We start from the raw sequence: 21224 nt of genomic DNA on the forward strand, positions 1-21224 counted from the left end.
GGATGCTGGGATTCGAACCACCATCCTTCTGCATCTAAGGCAAATGCCCTACTGCTGTGCTATCTCTCCAGCCCCAATAAATATGATTAATGTAATAATATACAGTAGAATTTTTCATTCTGCCATCCTATAATGTATTCCCAACAAGACTAAAAGAATATGAGGCTTCTAAGAGAAACAACAGCAAAGCGGTACTATCTTTTATGTAATTATAAATTACTGTCTAGGGCCTAGGCATTGTTTTCAATAAATTACTTTTCCTCTTCATAGCAGCTCTAACATTAGAAATTACCAAGGTCATTATACAGATGAGATCACTGTTCAGTACTTCCAATATCACAAAGCTGGTGAAATTGGATTCTAATCCCCATCTGCCTGACTCCTAATCCTGAGCTCATACTTACTACATTTTCTCCTAGTATCCTTTCCTTTGCTTTACAGTCTACAGAGAACCTGTTTTGAGATAGAATAATTTATCTACATAACAAAAAAAGTCAATGGGGGATTTTTTTTTTAAATGTGCAGTGTGAAGTTCTAAGTACAAGTCAGAAGAACAAAATATTTACAACAACCTTAATCAGGGTCCTGGGGTCTTCTCGGAGTATCTATCGTGCATGCATGAGGTCAAAAGTTTGGTTCCCAGCACCAATAAGCACAGGTGAGCACACCCCATTCATCACCATAACATAGATGAGTACAACACCAATCAGTTTTCATTAAAAGAAAGGGTCAGGATGCCAACTAAGTTTGGCATCTAGTGAGAACAGGTAAGTCTTTCACAGTAAAAAAGCTAGATAAAAGGCCCAAGAAATCACTCAATGGTAGAGCATGTGCCTTGTACTTGAAGACTTTAAGTTCAAAGCTTATCCAAAAAGTGTGTGTGATCTGGTGAACCATAACAATCCAAAGTTAGCAGACCACAACCAAAATATGTGAGTGCAGCAATAATAAAAGGAAAGGGGTAAATTTAAACTAGATTATAATGACATCCTGACAGCCAAGATGGGATAGATGTTTACTTCACTGGAATATCTTTTAGTGACCTAAGATCCTGGGCTCTTCACCATATACATTTATACATTTTATGATTTTTTCTTCTTTTTTTTGGTTTTTGAGTCACACCCGATGGTGCTCATGGGTTACTCCTGGCTCTGCACTCAGAAATCACTCCTGGCAGACTCAAGGGACCATATGGGATGCTGGGAATCAAACCTGAGTCCATCCTGTGTTGGCTGCATGCAAGGCAAATGGCCTACCACTGTGTTATCTCTCTAGCACTCATTTCAGATCTTGACACATGCAAATTTAAAGGCAATGGTGGACCAACATAAGGGGAAAAAAATCATAAACACATAATCTACTTTTGAAATAAAGCCAGGATCCGGACTCTCCAGTAAGCTTACCAATAAGTCCCTTGGCAGTACTCGGAGTCACAGCTATGTGGGCGGGCATGGGGACAGGTTTGGTTTCTTCAGTGGCCACTGAAGTTAAGCTACTGCTTTCAGCTTCAATGGAGACATCTTTGCCACCCCTTCGCTTTATTGTGCCTGTATCACCTTCTGAGTCTTCTCCCCAGTATCCTGTGGAAGATGCCCAGCTTGCCCGGGACTGGGCTTGCTCAAGACTCTCTCTACTTTGACTTTGCCTGTTGTACTTTGTGCTATGATCAGAAAACATCATTTGGTCCATATGGCTGCTTGAGGCCCATAAGCCTGCAGGATCCCCTGAATAATCAAAGTGAGTGTGCCCAAATGGAAGTGTCTCCCAGCTTCTCTGGTGCTGAATGGTCTGTATGTTATCATGGGAACCACTGGAGCATGACGTCCAGCTCCCACGGCCACTGTCAGCGGCATCAAGTGATGCGCGATCACCCTGGTCCTGGGAAAGTTCCTCTGTGCTTGGAGAAGAAATCACCGTAGCTGTAGCATATAAGCCTCGACTCTCAGACATTGGTGCATAGGACCTGCAGAGCCAAAAGAAATGGAGATAGAGAAAAACCATATGCAAGATTGTTAATAAATAAAGTGAAAATACCATTTTCTACCTTAAAATAAAGCAACTGTTTATAACATAAGAGCATTTTCCTTTTAAGGATGTGTTTAATTAAAGTATAATTTGATCATTTGGGAAAGTAACTCAAGCTGTAATATATCATAAAGTTACCATTTAGCTTTTTTTTTTTTTTGGTTTTTGGGCCACACCCGTTTGACGCTCAGGGGTTACTCCTGGCTAAGCGCTCAGAAATCGCCCCTGGCTTGGGGGGACCATATGGGACGCCGGGGGATCGAACCGCGGTCCTTCCTTGGCTAGCACTTGCAAGGCAGACACCTTACCTCCAGCGCCACCTACCCGGCCCCACCATTTAGCTTTTATATAAAATAATAGTGTTCTTTTTTTGAGGGGGGTCACACCTGGTGGCACTCAGGGGTGACTCCTGGCTCTGTGCTCAGATACTGCTCTTGGCAGGCTCTGGGGATCATATGGGATGCTGGGGATCAAACCTGTGTCCGTCCTGGGTCAGCTGCTTGCAAGGCAAACACCTTACTATTGTGCTACCACTTCGGTCCCTCAAATAATAATGTTCTAACGTAGAATAAACCCAACTCAAGAAGTTTGCTCAATAATAATTAGTGTACTACTTAATCTAGAAAGTGACAGTCAGATTTGGACGGGTTAAAATTTTTAGGCATTATAAAAACAAATATAGGTCTATAAGAAATTTTGAAGAAAGGACTTGTTATAATAGCCACCTACCCCAAGCTGTATTGATCAGGTTCAATCATGGTACGTCTTTCCATCCTCCCTACACCCAGGTTTGTTTCCACGATGCTGACTGAGTGCCTCTGGCGCCTCTCGTCATGCAGCGAGACCGGCACTGAGTCAAAAGAAGAATTGCTGACAATACTGGATCTTGAAGAAATTTCACTGTGACCAGAATCTGAAAAATTATCCACAGTACCACTAGGAGCTAAAGTGTAGCCTGCAGGGGAAACACAATCATATTAATTAGACACTTTTACAACAAAAAAACTGAAGCCTACAAGAAGCAAACCCAAAATGTAAGTCAAAGATATCATCACTGAAGTGAAGGAACAGCCATTTTACTTGTGGAAACCAGATCACTTATTATTAGTCGAATTTTTACACAAATGAACCTTAAATTCCTAGTGAAAGTTAAAGAAAGAAAAAAAAACAACAGTGTAAAAGAAATCATGGCACTCTTCCAGTATTTAGAATTTCCTGAATGTTAATACTACTTTGATTCTACACATATGAAACTATGAAGAATATCTCCAATTGGATTTTAAAGTATTTATTTCCCTAAACATACCAATCCTTGCAATTTTTTAGAACTTCATTTCATGTCTAGATTCTTCACAGAATAAGTCAACTGGTGAGAGGAGCTTAGAGTGTGTGTGTGTGTGTGTGTGTGTGTGTGTGTGTGTGTGTGTGTGTGTGTATATATATGTATATATATATATAAATGTAGTAATAAATGTAAAAATTTCATACACTTAAAATTTAATCTGCAGGGGCGATTTCTGAGCATGGAGCCAGGAGTAACCCCTGAGTGCTGCTGGGTGTACCCAAAAACCAAAAACCAAAAACAAAACAAAAAAAAAATCTGGAGAATCTAAATAGTATTTTCCTATCCTTCCAGAAACTGTTACTTCCTGATTTATTTCTTAAAAGTGCACAGGTCTTGATAAAGTTTAATGTGTTCCTGTCTTTTTACAAACAACACTAAAAGTTTTGACAGACAAGATTCAAAGCACACCCTAAATAGTGAACTCAGAAACAAAAACTCCATCTCTAGAAAAATAATCATTCTGGGGAGATTTTCTTAATTAATGAGGTGATTCCTCTCTTTTCTACACCATTTTTGGTTCTATAAACCCCACCTATCCCATAGGTCCATGGCACATTGTTATTCTTGTTACTGTTCTCACTTCCAAGAGAAGAGGAGGAACTGGTTAAGTCCAACTGCCCGGAGCCAAAAGATCTCAGCTGATGGCCACCTAACAGGATGAGAAAAGAATTCAGATGTATCCACTTAAGGGTAGTAGAAACTGAAACCCCATAAATACACATGTCTCTGAGATGCCAAAAAAGGCAAAGAAGAAAAGGGCATCCCTTCTAAGAGTTAAACCTACCCATCTATTAATCTCTTTTAGTTTGTATATAAAAAAGAAACTTTTGTCCAGTTACTCTATACCCATTATAGGGTAGGAGGAGAAAGTAACCTGAAAGGTTACAGTAAATAATACTGAAAAGATCAACAGCAACAAAAGGCAATTTGACTGCCCAAAATTGTATATCTCTTTAAAAAAAAAAAAAAAAAAAAGCAATCAAGACCTGTGTTCATACAATAAAAAATAAATCAGGAAGGTGTTGTTTTTCTTAGGTTCTTAGACCCTCTTCTGCTATGCTTAATATTATAGACCTAAATTTAGTTAGAAAACTTGACATAATAATAATTATTTCCACGCTTCTGATAAAAAAAATGTAGTTCTAAAAGGCATTCTTTTTTTTTTCTTCAGATTTAACATGACTGACTCACAGTACAATTAAAAAAAAAACTTCAAGTTTATAAACTGAGGGAAAATTCATTAAGTGTTATATATTAGATTTTTTTAAATGACCTAAATATAGAAAATGATGCATAGTTCTGGAATTTATGAAATCTGGCCAGTACTGACGGTCATCATGGAAAATGGCAAATGTTGGAGATCTACCTTTTCTTGGAGAACTTTGCGGAGAAGTGGGAGGCGAAGATGCATTGGATATTGTGTCTTCAGTTTGTTTCTTGTGACGCTCCAGACTGCCTTCTTCAGACAAGGAAAGAATTTTCTTTAAAGCTTGTGGAGAATTTATACCTAGAGGAGATTGGAAATAATATTAATAACTAAACAGCACAGTTTTGTGTTGAGTATATTGCATTTAAGTTTCAACTATTCATAAATCCTACTTTCTTCAAGTGTACTTGAAGAAGGCATTGATATTTAGCTTTACTTTGTCTAAAATATTCTAGTCAGTCTTCATTCTATAAGAAGAAATTAAAGGTAATTTAAAAATATTTGAACTTCCTGTACAAGTGGCACAGGTAATGATATTTACTATTAGAATTCAAGTTTGAGTTGGAAATATTAGCTGAGGGAATATGGGAATGACTGGATGTAAATAAAGGGCTATGAGTGAAGAGCAACAAAGAAAGCTCTATAAGGGCCAGAGATATGATAAGGCTTAGGGGTAAAGAGAACATATGACTTGCCATGTGAGGCCCTGAACTTGATCCATGGCTCTGAAAACAAAATAAACAACAATCTCCCCTTTCCCCTGGTAATTCTATGGAGTTTACAAAGATTGAAAGAGGCGATCAGTGAAGATTCCATTGATCCTTAAGGGTAAGGCAGAAGATAAACACATTTTCTTCAGGAAGTAGGAAGTCCCACTGAAATATTTAACAAAGCCACTGCTAATTTGTAATTCTCAGAAAGTACCTTATTTTGAATACCTTATTGTGAGATGATTCATAACCTGAAATGCCTAACCAGTTAGTGCAAGTGTTAATGTTCATAGGCTATATTACATATTAAGACATGATCCTTTTATCTCACCCAACTAAGTTTTTGATGTTTTATTAATTGGGGTTTGGGTTGCAACTAGTTATGCTCAGGGGACCACATGGGATGCGGGTGTCCAGCTGTTTGCAAGAGAAACACCCTACCTACTGCCCCCAGTTTTTAATGTTTTAATTTTATGAATTAGAATGGGAGACTCAGAATCCCAAAATCACCTGAAAGATTTATTGAAAAATTTATTTATATCTATTTGCTTAACCCATAAGGCTTAACTAGGCAGAAACTGTCTCAGTAAGTTCCACTTAAAATTTTTTTTCTTAACATTGCTTCTTCCTTTTATATATACTTGGAAAAAAAATTGTAACAGTTCTACAAAGGGACTAAACTAGTATAGACATTAGTGAAGAATTATTGAGGAAGTTAATTTTAGCATTACTAAGAAGCTACCTCACATGTCATCTACTATTGAGTTTCATCCCTGACAATATCGAGTTTGAGTGTGGCAATATGATGGTGTGATGGACCAGATCTGGAACACCCTGCATGAAGCCCGCCACTTAAGTTTCTGGCCCAGACATATTACTTTTAGTAGGATGGTGAAACATTGTTACCCTTCCCCCAACTTCCTGCCTATCTCCTGGAAAGGGAGATTCTCCCATAAGGGAGGGGTCTGTGGTTGGTGATTAGAGTGGGGGAGGTAGGGGAAGGTTGAAAGAGAAACTCAGTAGGAAGAAGCACAGCTAGGGTAGAGAGAGATCAGAGACAGCATGGATACAGAGGAGCAAGAAAGAGGCTGTTTAGCTTAGAAGCCACGTGAGCTATGCACATGGCGGTTAGGGCCTTAGAAATAAAACTTTATTATCTCCTGAAACTTCGTCTGACTGCTGTGGGTCATTTCTTTGCCATCATCCTGATACCAACAGACACGCCAGGCCAGAGGGGCTGCAGGCGCCCGGCTGGGCCGAGAAAGGCCTTACCATCCATCCACCATGCACCTCTAGGACTTTATAATTAATAATTAATACAACAAAACATCACTTACTACATTTTAAACTTTTTTTTGTTTTGTTTTGTTTTTTGGTCACACCGGCAGTGCTCAGGGGTTATTACTGGCTCTATGCTCAGAAACTGCTCCTGGCAGGCTCGGGGGACTAGATGGGATACTGGGATTCGAATCACCAACCTTCTACATGCAAGGCAAATGCTTTGCCTCCATGCTATCTCTCCGGCCCCCCAATTTTAAATTTTTACACATTAGCTATCCAGTTTCCTTGCACCCTTTGTTGAAAAGAATATCTTTACTCCATTTCATATTCTCAGTTTCTTTATCAAAGATAACAGTCCATCTATATGGGATTTTGTCCTTGGGTATTCAATTCTGATTAGATCAAAGAACTCTTAATTCTAATACCATGCAGTTTTGATCACTACGGCTTTTTAATACAGCTTGTATCTTCAATTTCATTCATTTCAAGAAATCTTTTTATTTCATGACTAGTTTTTGATCCAATTATTGTGGCAGGTGAATGTTAAAAGATATGGTATATGTACACAATGTAAATATTATAGAGCTATATGGAGAGAAGAAATCTTGCCTTTTTGCTATAATCTGGATAGAGCTGGTGGGTGCCATATTACTGCAAAATTCAAGTCAGAGGACAGATACTATTTCTTACTTATGTGGAACATAAAGAACAAAGCAAGGGAATGGTTACTATCTACTTACTAGAAATCCTTGTATTTTTGACTACAGAATTTAGGTTACCAAACAATGAAGGGAGTAGAATGGGAGAAGAAGATTAATGGAACATCAAGGCAGTTGATTGTGATGGAATAAGGTAGTTTCTTTGTCCACCAAAAGAATAAATGTTAGCAGTATTGTTATCATGTGACCACAATTTACACACACGCATGCGTGCAATCTCTCTCTCTCTCTCTCTCTCTCTCTCTCTCTCTAACCATAAGACAAAACAGTTTGATTTACATGCTAGTTTAATATCCCCATTTTGCCACTCCCTCCATAAATGGGCATAATTAAATGAACTATATAAAAAACAATCTCTTCCTCTAACAACAGTACAGTGTTCCCAAACACTGAAGTAACTATTAGGTTAGGGCTCAAGTACATGGAGCTAAGAAACTTTTCCCAAGTCCAAAAAACATGACTGTGAATAGCACCCAAAGGTTCTGAACATAATCACCTACCAAAAGGTGGGAGATCCTTAACAGGGACTTTCTTCCTCGAAGGGTAAAGGGACACGGCTGGCACCTGCAGAGCTTGGTTGAGTTTCTGTGGGGGCTGCGAGGGCTGTGGCTGTGCTCTCTGCTGCGACCCAGCTCTGGGAGCCACTGGGGAAGTCTCGGATTTGACAGGCTTTTTGTCACCAGGATTCTTGGGTACTAATTGTTTCATTGGAAAATAGAACAAGAAATTTAAGATGTTAGAAAACTAAAATGTGTATATATATTTTCCCTGTTTCCTTATATAAGAAAAAATTGCTTGGGAGTCCTTGTTGAAGAACATTTTAAAAGCATGACAGACAAAGATTGTTTTATAAACCTCACTATTTTAACTAGCACATAAAAATAATAAGATCAGGGGCCAGAGCAGTGGTGAAAGCAGTAAGACGTCTGCCTTGCCCGTGCAGGCCTAGGACTGCGGTTCGATCCCCCGGTGTCCCATACGGTCCCCCAAGCCCAGAGTGATTTCTGAGTGCATAGCCAGGAGTAATTCCTCAGTGTCACTGGGTGTGGCCCCAAAACAAAACAAATATATAGATATAGATATAGATATGAGATAAAGGTGTAATAGAAGAAATTGTGTTTCATAAGTGGGATCCAAAATTACTTGGCATTTCTTTAAAAAGAAATTAAATTCTCCTATGGGGCAGAATTATCTGTGTTCACACCAGCCAACACCGCTATATTGAATATTATAATATTGAGTTTATAATTCCATAGTAGACAATATATTTATAATAGAACAATTAAGTGCTGTGCACATAATATGCTTATGTTCAAAACAGCTTTATAACATGTATGCTTTCTCCATTTTGAACATGCAAAGACCTAATTTGTCAAGTGACATTACTAATCTGAGGATAGACAGGCTTTTGTTGTGTCCTGGGCACATTTATTAACTGGACCATTCTTAAATTGTCTATCTGCTATTCAAGTCCTAAATGGAAAATGCTTTGCTGTTACAGTTATAAGATGCTAATAGAGGAAAAAAACAAACCGCCTTTATCCCCCAGGTTAAGGCAACTAGCACATTGTAGGCCCCATTTACAAGTTACCTGGCCATTTGGAATTATCTTTGTGAGAAAACAAAGAAAGCAAAGGGGAGGTGCATTCATGCATGTCGGCAGTGTCAGAATAAAAGCACTAATGTACCCAAAGAGTGGCCTTCCCCACAGTAACCCAGCAGGATACATAGGTCTCACGGAACAGTGCCGTGTGGTTCCCAGTGACACTCAAAGCAAAAATCAGTATGTCTTAGGATGCTATTTCTCCCTTTGCACTAAGCCAGATTTTATCACCACTCAGGAACAAATATGCAATTCAGTTAGATAAGAGCATTTCAAGGGAAGACTTACGTGTGTTGGTTGCTGGCTCACACTGCAGCGATAATGTTTGAAGACTCTCTTCATCCATTTCTAGCTCCAAATTGGACAGGTATTGTTTCACTTTTCGAGCCATTTGAGCATCTTCGTAAAGCTTTTTGGCATTGAGAAAGGAACTACGCCGTACGCGCTTTTTATGACCACCTGTCTGAGCAACATCTAGCACTGTTGCATTTGTACTACCCTGGCTGAGAGACCTGGAAGACGAAAAGTAGATACATACAGCTCACTCTAGCATGGCAACCACTTCATGTACTTGAAATGTGCCAAGATTTATGTAAATATTCTATGTTCTAAAGATTGTATGCCTCATGGTATGTAAACTCACGAAGGAATACAGAACAATATAGACTTAAAAAACACTTTACAAATGTTTCTGTGTTTGGCACCTATTCTCTTACGTGCTACTTTTCACATCTATGAAGCACTGGAGAAAGTTCTTTTTAAGAAAGCCAGTAAATAACAACATATATAAAAAGTTCATGCAAGGTACAGAATCTTAACAGTAAGGCTAATGATACAGATACCTCTTGAAGAAGGTATTTTTACAATTTATCTAAAGTACTTAAAATTTTCTTGTTCTTTGTGTTAAATGTAGTGAGCTTTAAAAGTAATATGGTCAATCTGTTAATAAATGGCCATGCAAATATAAACATATGTATAGAAACTAGCACATACATTGTTAAGTATTATTTTTTAAAGGATTGGTTTAGAAAATGAAAACAGTAGTTAGTTGAGCTGTAAAAATATTTCAACATCTTTTATATCACATATATTTATTTCTCACATATCTGTGCAACAGCATTTAAATTGCACAAATTTTCCTTCTAATAGCTTTCCTCCCCTCAACCCACTTTAAACTCCAGTATCAAGACAAACAGATTAATTTATAGCTTTTAAAAAACCTTTCTGAAAGTTCGAAAGTTTGCCTGGCCTATGGTTCCCTGATCCAGCATCAATCATTTCACAGCTCTCCAGAGGTCATGACTGCAAAAGCCCCAACTGATTAAACTTAAAGTCAGTTTGCTAACAGAAATTCTGCAAGAGGTTAAGGAAAAAATGCCACAAATGCAAAGCATCTGCGAATATAGCAGGTAAGAAAGCAATGCAATGAGATGAATAAGAATTGTGTGTGGGTATGCAAAGTCTCCACCACTTACCCCAAACTCCTCCATTTCTTCTTCCTGTAAGTGAGAGCCATGGAGATTGAAGCATGGGTGTAGAAAGAGAGACAGAAAGATCACAAGCTCAGAAAGAAAGGCCTAGACTTCTGGGTAAGCAGTACTAAAAGCCTACAAACAATAAACTGCATCATCTCTCACATACACATGGTTTTAACTAATCTTTCTATTTTCAGGTTCAAAAGACAATTAAGGTTTTGTTCTATAAGATTCCAATTGTCTCCTTAATCTGTTGGCATACCGAAAGTTAAAGCTACTATATAGATATTAGACAATATAATATGGGTCGAAATACTTTCATACTACCAATTATAAGTTTTATGGCTACAAATTAGTGTTCTGAAAAATAGGGAATCCTAACTGTCTTGTGTTAAATACTAAATGTTTACTGAACATCTTGTTTTGTTTTTGTTTGTTTTATTTTTGGGCCACACCCGACGACGCTCAGGGGTTACTCCTGGCAGGATGGGGGGACATATGGGATGCCAGGGATGGAACCCAGGTCTGTCCTGGATCAGCAACATGCAAGGCAAATGCCCTGCCGCTGTGCAAAAGCTCTGCCCCCTGAACATCTTGTTTTTATTTATAATCCAAAGTATATTTGATGCAGAATAAGGCATTTATTCCAAATTAGAGGTCATTAAAATTTTTTTGGCAAAACCCGTCTTGTTATAGCTATGTATGCAAATGTTTCTCATTTTTTAATTATCTCAGAGCTAAAGTTTATTTATCTTACCCCATACACCTATGATGACTCACTCACCGAGTCCTGAACATGAGGGCAGGGTCCATGTTAACAGAAGCCATGCGGCCAACATGACGAATTTCTTTTGCGATCATCCTTAGTTTCTCAAAATTAACTAGTCCTTCAACTTTGGAGTCATTTCCTAAAAGTGGCAAAGAAGAAACAGGGAATCATATGCACTTAACTAATGATTCCTCAAGTAAGGATAGAAATTATCTAGGTACCCCTAGACACACACTAGTCTTTGATAAAGGGGCAAGAAATGCAAAATGGAGTAAGGAAAGCCAACAAGTGGTGCTGGGACAACTGGTCAGACACATGTAAAAAAGCAAAGTCAGACCTCCATTTAACACCATGCACAAAGGTCAAATCCAAATGGATTAAAGACCTTGATATCAAACCCGGAACCATAAGGTGTATAGAAGAACAACACTTAGGTAAAATATTTCATGACACTGAGACTAAAGGCATCGTTAAGGAGAAAACAGTAGTGTCCAAACAAGTGGAAGGAGAGATAAACAGATGGGACAAAATAAGCTGAGAAGCTTCTGCACCTCAAAGAAAATAGTGCCTAGGATACAAAAGCCACCTATAGAATGGGAGAAACTATTCACCCAATATCCATCAGATAAAAAGCTAATATCTAAGATATACAAGGTACTGACAGAACTTAACAAGAAAAAAACATCTAACCCTATCAAAAAATGGGGAGAAGAAGAAATACAAATGGACAAAAGACACATGAAAAAATGCTCCACATCATTAATCACCAGGGAGATGCAAATCAAAACAACAATGAGGTATTGTCTCACACCACAGGACTGGCACACATCACAAAGAATAAGAACAGTAAGTGCTGGCAGGGATGTGGGGAGAAAAGAACTCTCATTCACTGTTGGTGAGAATGTGGTCTTATTCAGCCTTTACGGAAAACAATATGGAGATTCCTCAAAAAAATTGGAAATTGAGCTCCAATAAGATCCAGCCATACCTCTACTAGGGATATAACCTAGGAACACAAAAACACAATACAAAAATGCCTCTGTACACCTATAATCACTGCAGTGCTATTTACAATAGCCAGAATAAAGAAACAATCAAGATGCCCTTCAACAGATGCATGGCTTAAGAAACTTTGGTACACATACATGACGGAATACTATGCAACTGCGAGAAGAGATGAGGTCATGAAATTTTCTTATACATGGACTGACATGGAATCTATTATGCTGAGTGAAATAAGTCAGAAGGAGAGAGAAAGACATAAAACTGTCTCTCTCATCTATGGGTTTAAGAAAAGTAAAAAACATGATTGTAATAATTCACAGAGACAATAGAGATGACGGCTAAAATGTCTCGACCATGATATGAAGCTTGCCACAAAGAGTAGTGAGTTCAGCTGGAGAAATGACTACACTGACAACTACCATGACAATGGTATTGGAGTGAGAGAAAGAAAATGCCTATCTTGAATACAGGCAATGAGTAGGGGGAGAAGGAAGATGGAGGGCATTGGTGATGGGAATGTTGCACTGGTGAAGGGGTGTGTGTGTTTCATATATATATATATATATATATATATATATATATACACACATAACTGAAACTCAACTACAAACATGCTACCAATCATGGTTCTTAAATAAAGATATGTATATAAAAAAGTCTATGTTTACCTTCATGAAGGAACGTGAGATCTTTTTTGATCACAGGGAACAGAGGGATTATGGGAGGTTGTAGGTTTTGACTATTGAGAACATTGCGATATTTTGCCATGTTTCTAGAAGGATCAAACAAGTCTTGGAGATCTTGAAATAGCTTTTCATATTTATTGGGTAGTTTTTCCCAGGTGGTTCGTAGTCTCGCTACTGGAGCCAGATTCAGGCCACTGAGAAGGAAAATAGTTATAATAGTTCCATTAAAATATTCTGTAGTGTTTTATTTGCAGTTTTCAACACTTCTGTATAGTTTATATGCAAAATAATTTCAAAATTTATAAAAAATTATATTTGTGATTCTAGGTGATGAGAACATAGCTGTGAGCAGGACCTGCTCTTTTTATCCTCCTGATTTGTTTACTATGGGCAAAAATCAAAAGTATCCTGAGAGATGGAGTGTTTTGTTGCTCGTTTCCATCCAGAGAATATAGGGGGCATTTGATAAAAGCCTATTTGATCAATATCCTAGAGTAAAAAAAAGCCAGAGCTCAAAAAGGAATAAGTTAATAATCATCAAAATAGCTACTAGTTCAAGTTTGTTTTTTTCAGACTGTCACTATAAGAACTTAATAGGACGTCTGATATATCATACACTTAATCCAGGGAGTGGGGAAATTCCAATTTTACAGAGAAGTAAACTGATATTCTGAGAAATTTCAACTAATTCCCTAAAAGTTACAAAGCTAAAATGTGATAAGTATAGTGTTTTCGGTTCCTAATCAGCATAAAAGAGATTTTTAAATCAATGATTAAGAGGAAAAACGCGTTCAATATGATTTGGTTAAACACTATTGCACTTATACAAATTATAGAGTGTTCCTGGACTAACGCATATTTTAAATCTGCAATCCAAACTGAATCAAGACAAGAATCCTTTGTTCACCTTATGATTGCAAACATTGAGTTAAAATTCTTGCACTCCCTACAATGCAGTGCTATCTTGATGAAATGTTTAATGATCTTCATCCTCTTCAGCTGGTTTGTCTCCCTTAGAATTTCAGAAGCTACCCAAAACGTTTCCTGGTTAATGACTTCCTCAAATTTCTTCAGGTTGGCACAGCTGGTTTTTGATTTGAGTTTAAATAAATCATCTATATACTCTGTAGGTTCAATGTTGCGGAAGAGTTCAAAATTTCGCATAGAGAGCTGTGTGGCAACTTCAACAGTGCTGAGCTGCAGTAGGGAAATTTGACTCTCTCTCAACAATTCCTGAGCATCTTCATCCGAGCAAAGGGTTTCTGTTTCCATGTTGTTCTTCAAATAATACCTATGAAAACAAAGACATCAATATCTAAATAGCAATGATATTCCGTTCAAAGCAAAAGTGCTACTACATCTTATAGAACACCTGCAAGAAAACAGAACTAAATGAGAATGCAATTGGCTGATCACAGAACCACATACCCAGAGTCAGAGAGACAAGTTACACAGAATTGCATTTGTACTACTTTTAATTACTTTTATTCTGGCCTGCCCTGCTTTTTAGATTATTGTTTTTTTTTTTTTTAGATTATTTTATCTTTTTTGCTAAAAATGGCCAAAATAGCTATGTTTAAATTTTCAGTTTAAATAAGAAAATAGGCTGGAAGGATAGAAAAAGAGATCAGACACAAGTTATTACTCTGCTTTCACCGAGGGAATCTGTAATCATTGATGGCTTCACTGGGCATAGGTACAAATTCATCAAATGACCAAAGAAATCTATAAGCTATAGAGTACAATAATATTAAAACAGTTTAACGATTAATAATATCAAAACAGTTTAACGACTGCTCAGGTTTACTCCTTGTGGGCTTAGGGGACCATATTGGATGCCAGGATTCAAACTCAGGTTGGATGTGTACAAGGCAAATGTGGTACTTGCTGTACTATCTCTCCAGCCCTTAATATCTAATTTTTAATGAAAATTTATAAGTGACTTTGAGGACTCTGAGGACCTCAAGGGAAACCTTTGCTCTGCCTGTCTGTCTTTCATGAATACCTGAAGCTCTCCTCAGAGGCCTAGGGAGCGCACCCCAAAAACCTGCATTCTGAAGCTGCCCAGCGACTGAGTAAAGTCTGGCTGGGGCTGCCAGGCAAAAGCTGAGCCCTCTGGCCTGCGGAGGCTCTGCCTTGCTGTGCCTTTGAGGACTCTGAGGACCTCAAGGGAAACCTTTGCTCTGCCTGTCTGTCTTTCATGAATACATAAAATAAAAATGGCCAAAAGGCACATAAAAAAATGCTCCTCATCACTATTCATCAGGGAGATGCAAATCAAAACAACAATGAGATACCAACTCACACCACAGAGATTGGCACACCTCACAAAGAATGAGAACAATCAGTGCTGGTGGGGATGTGGAGAGAAAGGAGCTCTTATCCACTGCTAGTGGGAATGCCCTTTAGTCCAACCTCTATGAAAAGCGATACGGAGATTCCTCCAAAATCTGGAAATTGAGCTCCCATTTGACCCAGCTATTCCACTCCTAGGGATATACCTTAAGAACACAAGAATACAATACAAAAACCCCTTCCTCACACCTCTATTTATTGCAGCACTATTCACAATAGCCAAGCTCTGGAAACAACCAAGATGCCCTTCAACAGATGAATGGCTAAAGAAACTGTGGTACATATACACAATGGAATATTATGCAGCTGTCAGGAGAGATGAAGTCATGAAATTTTCCTATACATGGATGTATATGGAATCTATCATGCTGAGTGAAATAAGTCAGAGGTAGAGAGAGACGCAGAATAGTCTCACTCACCTATGGGTTTTAAGAAAAATAAAGGTCATTTTTGCAACAATCCTCAGAGACAATAAGAGGAGGACTGGAACTTCCAGCTCACTTCATGAAGCTCACAAAGAGTGGTGAGTGCAGTTATAGAAATAACTACGTTGAGAACTACCATAATCATGTGAATGAATGAGAGAACTATCTAGAGTACAGGTAGGGGTGGGGTTGGATGGAGGGAGATTTGGGACATTGGTGGTGGGAATGTTGCACTGGTGAAGGGGGGTGTTCTTTACATGACTGAAACCTAATCACAATCATATTTGTAATCAAGATGTTTAAATAAAAAAATATTTAAAAAAAAGAAAATCTATAAGTGAATAAGTACTAGACTCACTCGTCTTACAGAAGCTTCCTAAGATTAGTAATAATATTCCTTTCTCTTCATAGGATACTTGTTGGAAATAGGGTATTTTCCCTATGATTTTTCAGAACTGCTTTGTATTGGGCTCAAGACATAGTACAGCAGAAAAAGCACTTCACACACATACACAGTTGACCCAGCTGGGTTCAGCCCAAAAATAATAGAAAAATATTTAGTATGTATAGAGATGATTTTCCTAAGCCAAGTTTGATATAGGAGGAAATGAAGAAGAAATGCTGCCAAATTAGCCCTTTGTAATATTATGCAAAGGCACACTTGACAGAAAACATGTACTGTAACCACCTATAATTTTCTTTAATAACAAATGTGAAACATGACTGCCCCGTAAGAGGTGAGTTGTAGAATTCCATGATTACATGTTTTATCAATATTCATTAAAATGATAAAAAAAATCTGACCTCATAAAACAACTGATTCTTCCAGTGCTGGAACTAAAGTAAAAATGAAAATGTTGGAATTCTAGTTGGTTAAGTCCTGGTGCAAAACTCTGTAGATCTTGGCTCTAGCTTGCTATGTTAACTTATTGGCTTGACTTTCATCTCCCTTCCTTTTCTCTCACCCTCTTACTGTGAAACTTTAGTGAGCAGGAGTATTAGTATTATGTAGTATGACAATTAGTATATTTTCCAGGAAACAGAGACTGAAACGATTGGAAAAGACTGGCATCTAGCATCTTTCCCCCAAAATCTATCTATCCTTAGTGTTTAAAGGATCTTTTTCGTTGCTATTTCTATTTCTTGTTGTTTTCTGTTTTATATTATATACATAGATATAATATATATATATTGCTTGCATGTAAAGATATGAGGGGAAGAAAACAAACTGTGGATAAATTAAATCATGGGTTAATACAAAAAAGTCAAGTAGACCGAAATGTTCCATATGGCAAGAGAAATTGAAAAAAAAATGTGATTGATTCATGGAACTATTTAATTTTTACTATATAAAAAAATAGAATCTTGGGGCCAGAACAATAGTACAGTGGTAGGGCGTTTGTTTACCTTGCACATGGCTGCCTCAGGACAGACCTGGGTTTGATCCCCGGCGTCCCATATGGTCCCCCAAGCCAGGAGGGATTTCTGAGCACATAGCCAGGAGTAACCTCAACACCAAGTGTGGCCCAAAAACAAAAAAAAAAACAAAAAAAAAACTCTCATTATTATGAGCCAAACTACTTTTCAATTCTAATTTGTGGTATAAATGTATTATTGAAAAGACTACCAAAATCAAACATGTTTTCTTGCAAGTTAAGTTTGGTTTCTAAAAAGTGTTTTTCATAGTGTAACAGGCACCAGGCAGCATTCGCCAGCCACACTGTCATAGATGTCTCAGCTGACCAAATGGCACTAGAGTATTATTAGAAGATGTGTGTCTGTATGTATGGATCCAAGGAGAAGAAAGCCTCAGGGCTTACTTAGTGGCTTTACATCAGTCCCACCAGGGATCTACAGTACAACATGAGAAATTATTGCTCACACACTGGTTGGCATTATGAGCATTCAGGCCATAGTGCTCCTGCTTTGCACAGGTTCTCAGATCCCAGACAGATCAGCAATCCACTGTGTGCATTTACTTTGATACACTATTACTGTGTGAGGAGAAGGAAAAAATATTTTTTTTAACCTGCAGGTGTGATTACTCATTTGAAACACCATTTGGAAGTGTTCCTCATATAGATTCTGCTGTGGGTTTGAGAGGAGGCAGAGAAACTCAATAGGCTGATGTTGTATACCTTCCACTCAGCTGTATTCTATCAGCAAGCTTGGAGAGCTGATCTGGAAGTCTTCTTTGCTTAATTACTCCCTCAGGTGTGACGGAAACTTCACATAGTGAATATTGGTCCGGGGTGGCAGTCACAGCAAACTCCCGAATGGCCTGAATGACCACTTCCTTCGCTGTGGTGTCCTTACTTATCATGATATATCGACTTTGTTGATCAGCCTTAAAAACCCTTAATACTTGATCTGGTAAGTCTGTGGATAGACAGAGAAAAGCAATTCAAAAATAAAAAGGATTTTAATGTACGGCAATGCAAATAATAATCTGAATGGAAAAAATAAACCTCTAAAAGGTGCTAAACTATCAGCTCTCCTTTACTGTAGATCTTCAAAGATCAAAGTCAATATATCAATGTATTACAAGAACACATTTTCCTCTACAGACAAATGCAGAGACATTAGGATAGATTACAAACATACAAAAATGTTGGTAGCATAAAGAAGTGAAAAACTGAAATACATATCTTATTATCCTTATAGTAAAAAGCGTATTAGGGAACTTAAAATATAACCTTAATTTTTTCATATGACATAGTAATACAGGTAAATAAGTGTTATCTTTATTCTCCAAGAGACAAAACAAATTCATGGTTAATTTTCCTTAAAAAATATTTAAGTAGGGCCCGGAGAGATAGCACAGCGGCGTTTGCCTTGCAAGCAGCCGATCCAGGACCTAAGGTGGTTGGTTTGAATCCCGGTGTCCCATATGGTCCTGCCAGGACCCGTGCTGTGTCCCGTGCCTGCCAGGAGCTATTTCTGAGCAGACAGCCAGTAGTAACCCCTGAGCAACGCTGGGTGTGGCCCAAAAACCAAAAACAACAACAACAAAAAAACTTAAGTAGGGGCCGGAGAGATAGCATGGGTAGGGCATTTGCCTTGCATGCAGAAGGACGGTGGTTCGAACCCCAGCATCTGATATGGTTCCTCAAGCCTGCCAGGAGCGATTTCTGAGTGTAGAGCCAGGAGTAACTCCTGAGCGCTGCAGGGTGTGACCCAAAAACAAAAATAAAACAAAACAAAAATTTAAGTATTCTGAGGGACCAGAGTGATAGCACAGCAGTAGGGCCTTTGCCTTGTACAAAGCCAATCAGAGACCAACCTGGGTTTGATCCCTGGCATCTCATATAGTCCCTAAGCCTGCCAGGAGCAATTTTTGAGCACAGAGCCAGGAGAAATTCCTGAGTGCTGCCAGATGTGCTTCCCTACCCCAAATGTGTTCTGAATAATAAAAACAGATTCTTCCTAACTGCCTGACATACATCAATGCCATTATTTTAGAAGGAAAAAGATTGTTACAATAAAAGGAAATAGGGTTAGGCTCACCGGGAGTAGTACTGAAGTCCAAAATGCGATGATGGGACTGCAATAAATCAGGATTACTGGAAGATAAGGTTCCACTGACAGGCAGTGCAGTGGGGATATGCTTGGTCTGTCTTAATCCTACTATGCTATCATCTTGAGACTGACCAATCCCAATATCACTACAAAGAGAAAAATCAGGTAATAAATGATCAACAAGTTAAAAATCATCAATATAAAATTACCATTCTGTAAATCTGTGAAAATTCCAAGAGCAACTACTACCTATTTGAGAGGGAATTATGAGTTATTCAGATAAAGTATAAATAAATACTAGATAAGTATAAAAACTTTCAAAGCAAGTCCAAATTAAAGATAATTTTAGTGAAAATTCTTCCAGATTCTTAAGTCAGTCCAGAACAATTTACATTTAATGTTCCCTAAAAACACTGAAATTTTCACGAGTGAAACTTTAGATATCAATCATATATAAAAGCAATCTTTATGACCAGAAATAAAGATTCAATACATTGCTAAGACAATAGCTGTGTTCATGCTAAAGTAAAGCTGACTGGACCACAACTGGGGCACAAAGGCTATAATATAAATTATTCAGTTGTGAGCATTCCATGCCCAACTGAAAGAAGCTGCTTTCTTAAGAAACTGTTCCAGCCACATTTTTATACTTAATGTGATCTAATTCTACTCTCACCACAGTGGTGGCGATACTCTTGGACTAAAAGTATTTTATATTCAATAATTAAATGACTCTCTGAATACAGCCTTCAATTCTCTCAATGTTAATCCATACAATGAACAAGAGACACAGGAGTGTTCTATGTGTTTATTAGTTTTTAAATACCTCCTTATTTTTAGTAAAGAGTTTAAATAATTACTTTTATCAATTCAATTGTATCACATACATGAATTACTGAAAGTAATTTTCATAACAGTATTTTAAAATAATGTATTTTTACATACAAATTAAGAGATTTTTCCCCCTCAGTATTTGATAATTATCTTTTCCTTCTCTAGCTTTTGCAAGGAACAAAATTATACACAGTAGCCTCATACTGTGTGTCTTGCCAATATCCTGAAGCACAGTGGATGGATTACATCCCAGTTCTTACATGTCACATTTCTATTAATATTTGCCAGTGTTATACTGACTTTTATTTACTTCCGTTTTAAGGCCACACCTGGCCATGCTCAGAGGACAATATGGGATGCCAGAAATTGAGCCCAGGTTGGCCATGTGCAAGGCAAATGCCCTACCTACTATACTATCCCTCTATCCCTTTACTAATTTTCAAACTTGTGTGTGGTTCCTATTTAACTCATGGTCACATGGCAGATGTTAATAACTTTTAAGGTTTTTCTTTTTAACCCACTTTATAGAGGTTTTCATCAAGAAGGATCATTTTAAAAATAGATTACTTTCTAAAATGCTAATAGACCCAATCCATTATCTCTTACAATACAATCAGACATACATCTATTGTAGTCATGTGATAGCCATTATCATATACAAAATTTTTTTTTTTACTTGAACTACAACTTAAAAATTTGAATGATATATAATGCTAAGTGAACAAGCAAAGTTAAACACATGTTACTGCCATCTACAACTTTTGTCTAGTCTGAGTTCCTGGTATATCAAATCAAGAGATTCAAGAATACAATGACTCTGATTATTGAGTTCACTGAAAGGGAGAAAAGGAGATCTGTGTTTGGTTGGTGATATCTTGGCAATGGTTAAATATTGGAAAACAGAGAATGGCAAGGATGAATAGTAGTAATGATTTGGTTGAAAAGAGCATAAGCTGTTTAAGGTATCCATAAATGAACAGTAACAAAATCAAGTCCAAACCACAGAGGGGCAAAACCATGTTTTTCTTAAAGTACAAGTAAAGAAGGAATATGAGAAGTAAAAATGGGTCATATGGAAACACTACCAAAGCCAGTCATTCGAAAAAATATATATTTACACTAGTCATAATAGTCAAGATTTGGAAACAACCAGAGTATTCAAGAACAGATGAGTAGATAAAGAAGCATTCAATGCACACAATAGACTACTACTACTCAGTATCAAGCTGAGTGAAGTGAGAGGGGCAAATACAGAATGACTGTTAA

The 21224-nt window shown here is 37.7% G+C and overlaps 1 protein-coding gene across 4 annotated transcripts in view; it reads right to left on the bottom strand.

The window, feature by feature from the left end:
* The window catches only part of RAPGEF2 (Rap guanine nucleotide exchange factor 2), a 273060-nt gene that overhangs the window by 4676 nt on the left and 247160 nt on the right, over positions 1–21224 (bottom strand). For all 4 annotated transcript variants that reach the window (XM_049770221.1, XM_049770223.1, XM_049770222.1 and 1 more), the window contains 11 exons: positions 19113–19270; positions 17744–17984; positions 13733–14116; positions 12808–13019; positions 11150–11273; positions 10366–10389; positions 9179–9402; positions 7788–7982; positions 4737–4877; positions 2755–2980; positions 1404–1963 (listed from right to left, as the gene is read on the bottom strand). In XM_049770221.1, coding sequence (XP_049626178.1) covers positions 1404–1963; positions 2755–2980; positions 4737–4877; positions 7788–7982; positions 9179–9402; positions 10366–10389; positions 11150–11273; positions 12808–13019; positions 13733–14116; positions 17744–17984; positions 19113–19270 — 2489 coding nt within the window. The remainder of the gene's footprint in view (positions 1–1403; positions 1964–2754; positions 2981–4736; positions 4878–7787; positions 7983–9178; positions 9403–10365; positions 10390–11149; positions 11274–12807; positions 13020–13732; positions 14117–17743; positions 17985–19112; positions 19271–21224) is intronic.

Source organism: Suncus etruscus, chromosome 3, assembly GCF_024139225.1.
Source record: "Suncus etruscus isolate mSunEtr1 chromosome 3, mSunEtr1.pri.cur, whole genome shotgun sequence".
Lineage (NCBI taxonomy): Eukaryota > Metazoa > Chordata > Mammalia > Eulipotyphla > Soricidae > Suncus > Suncus etruscus.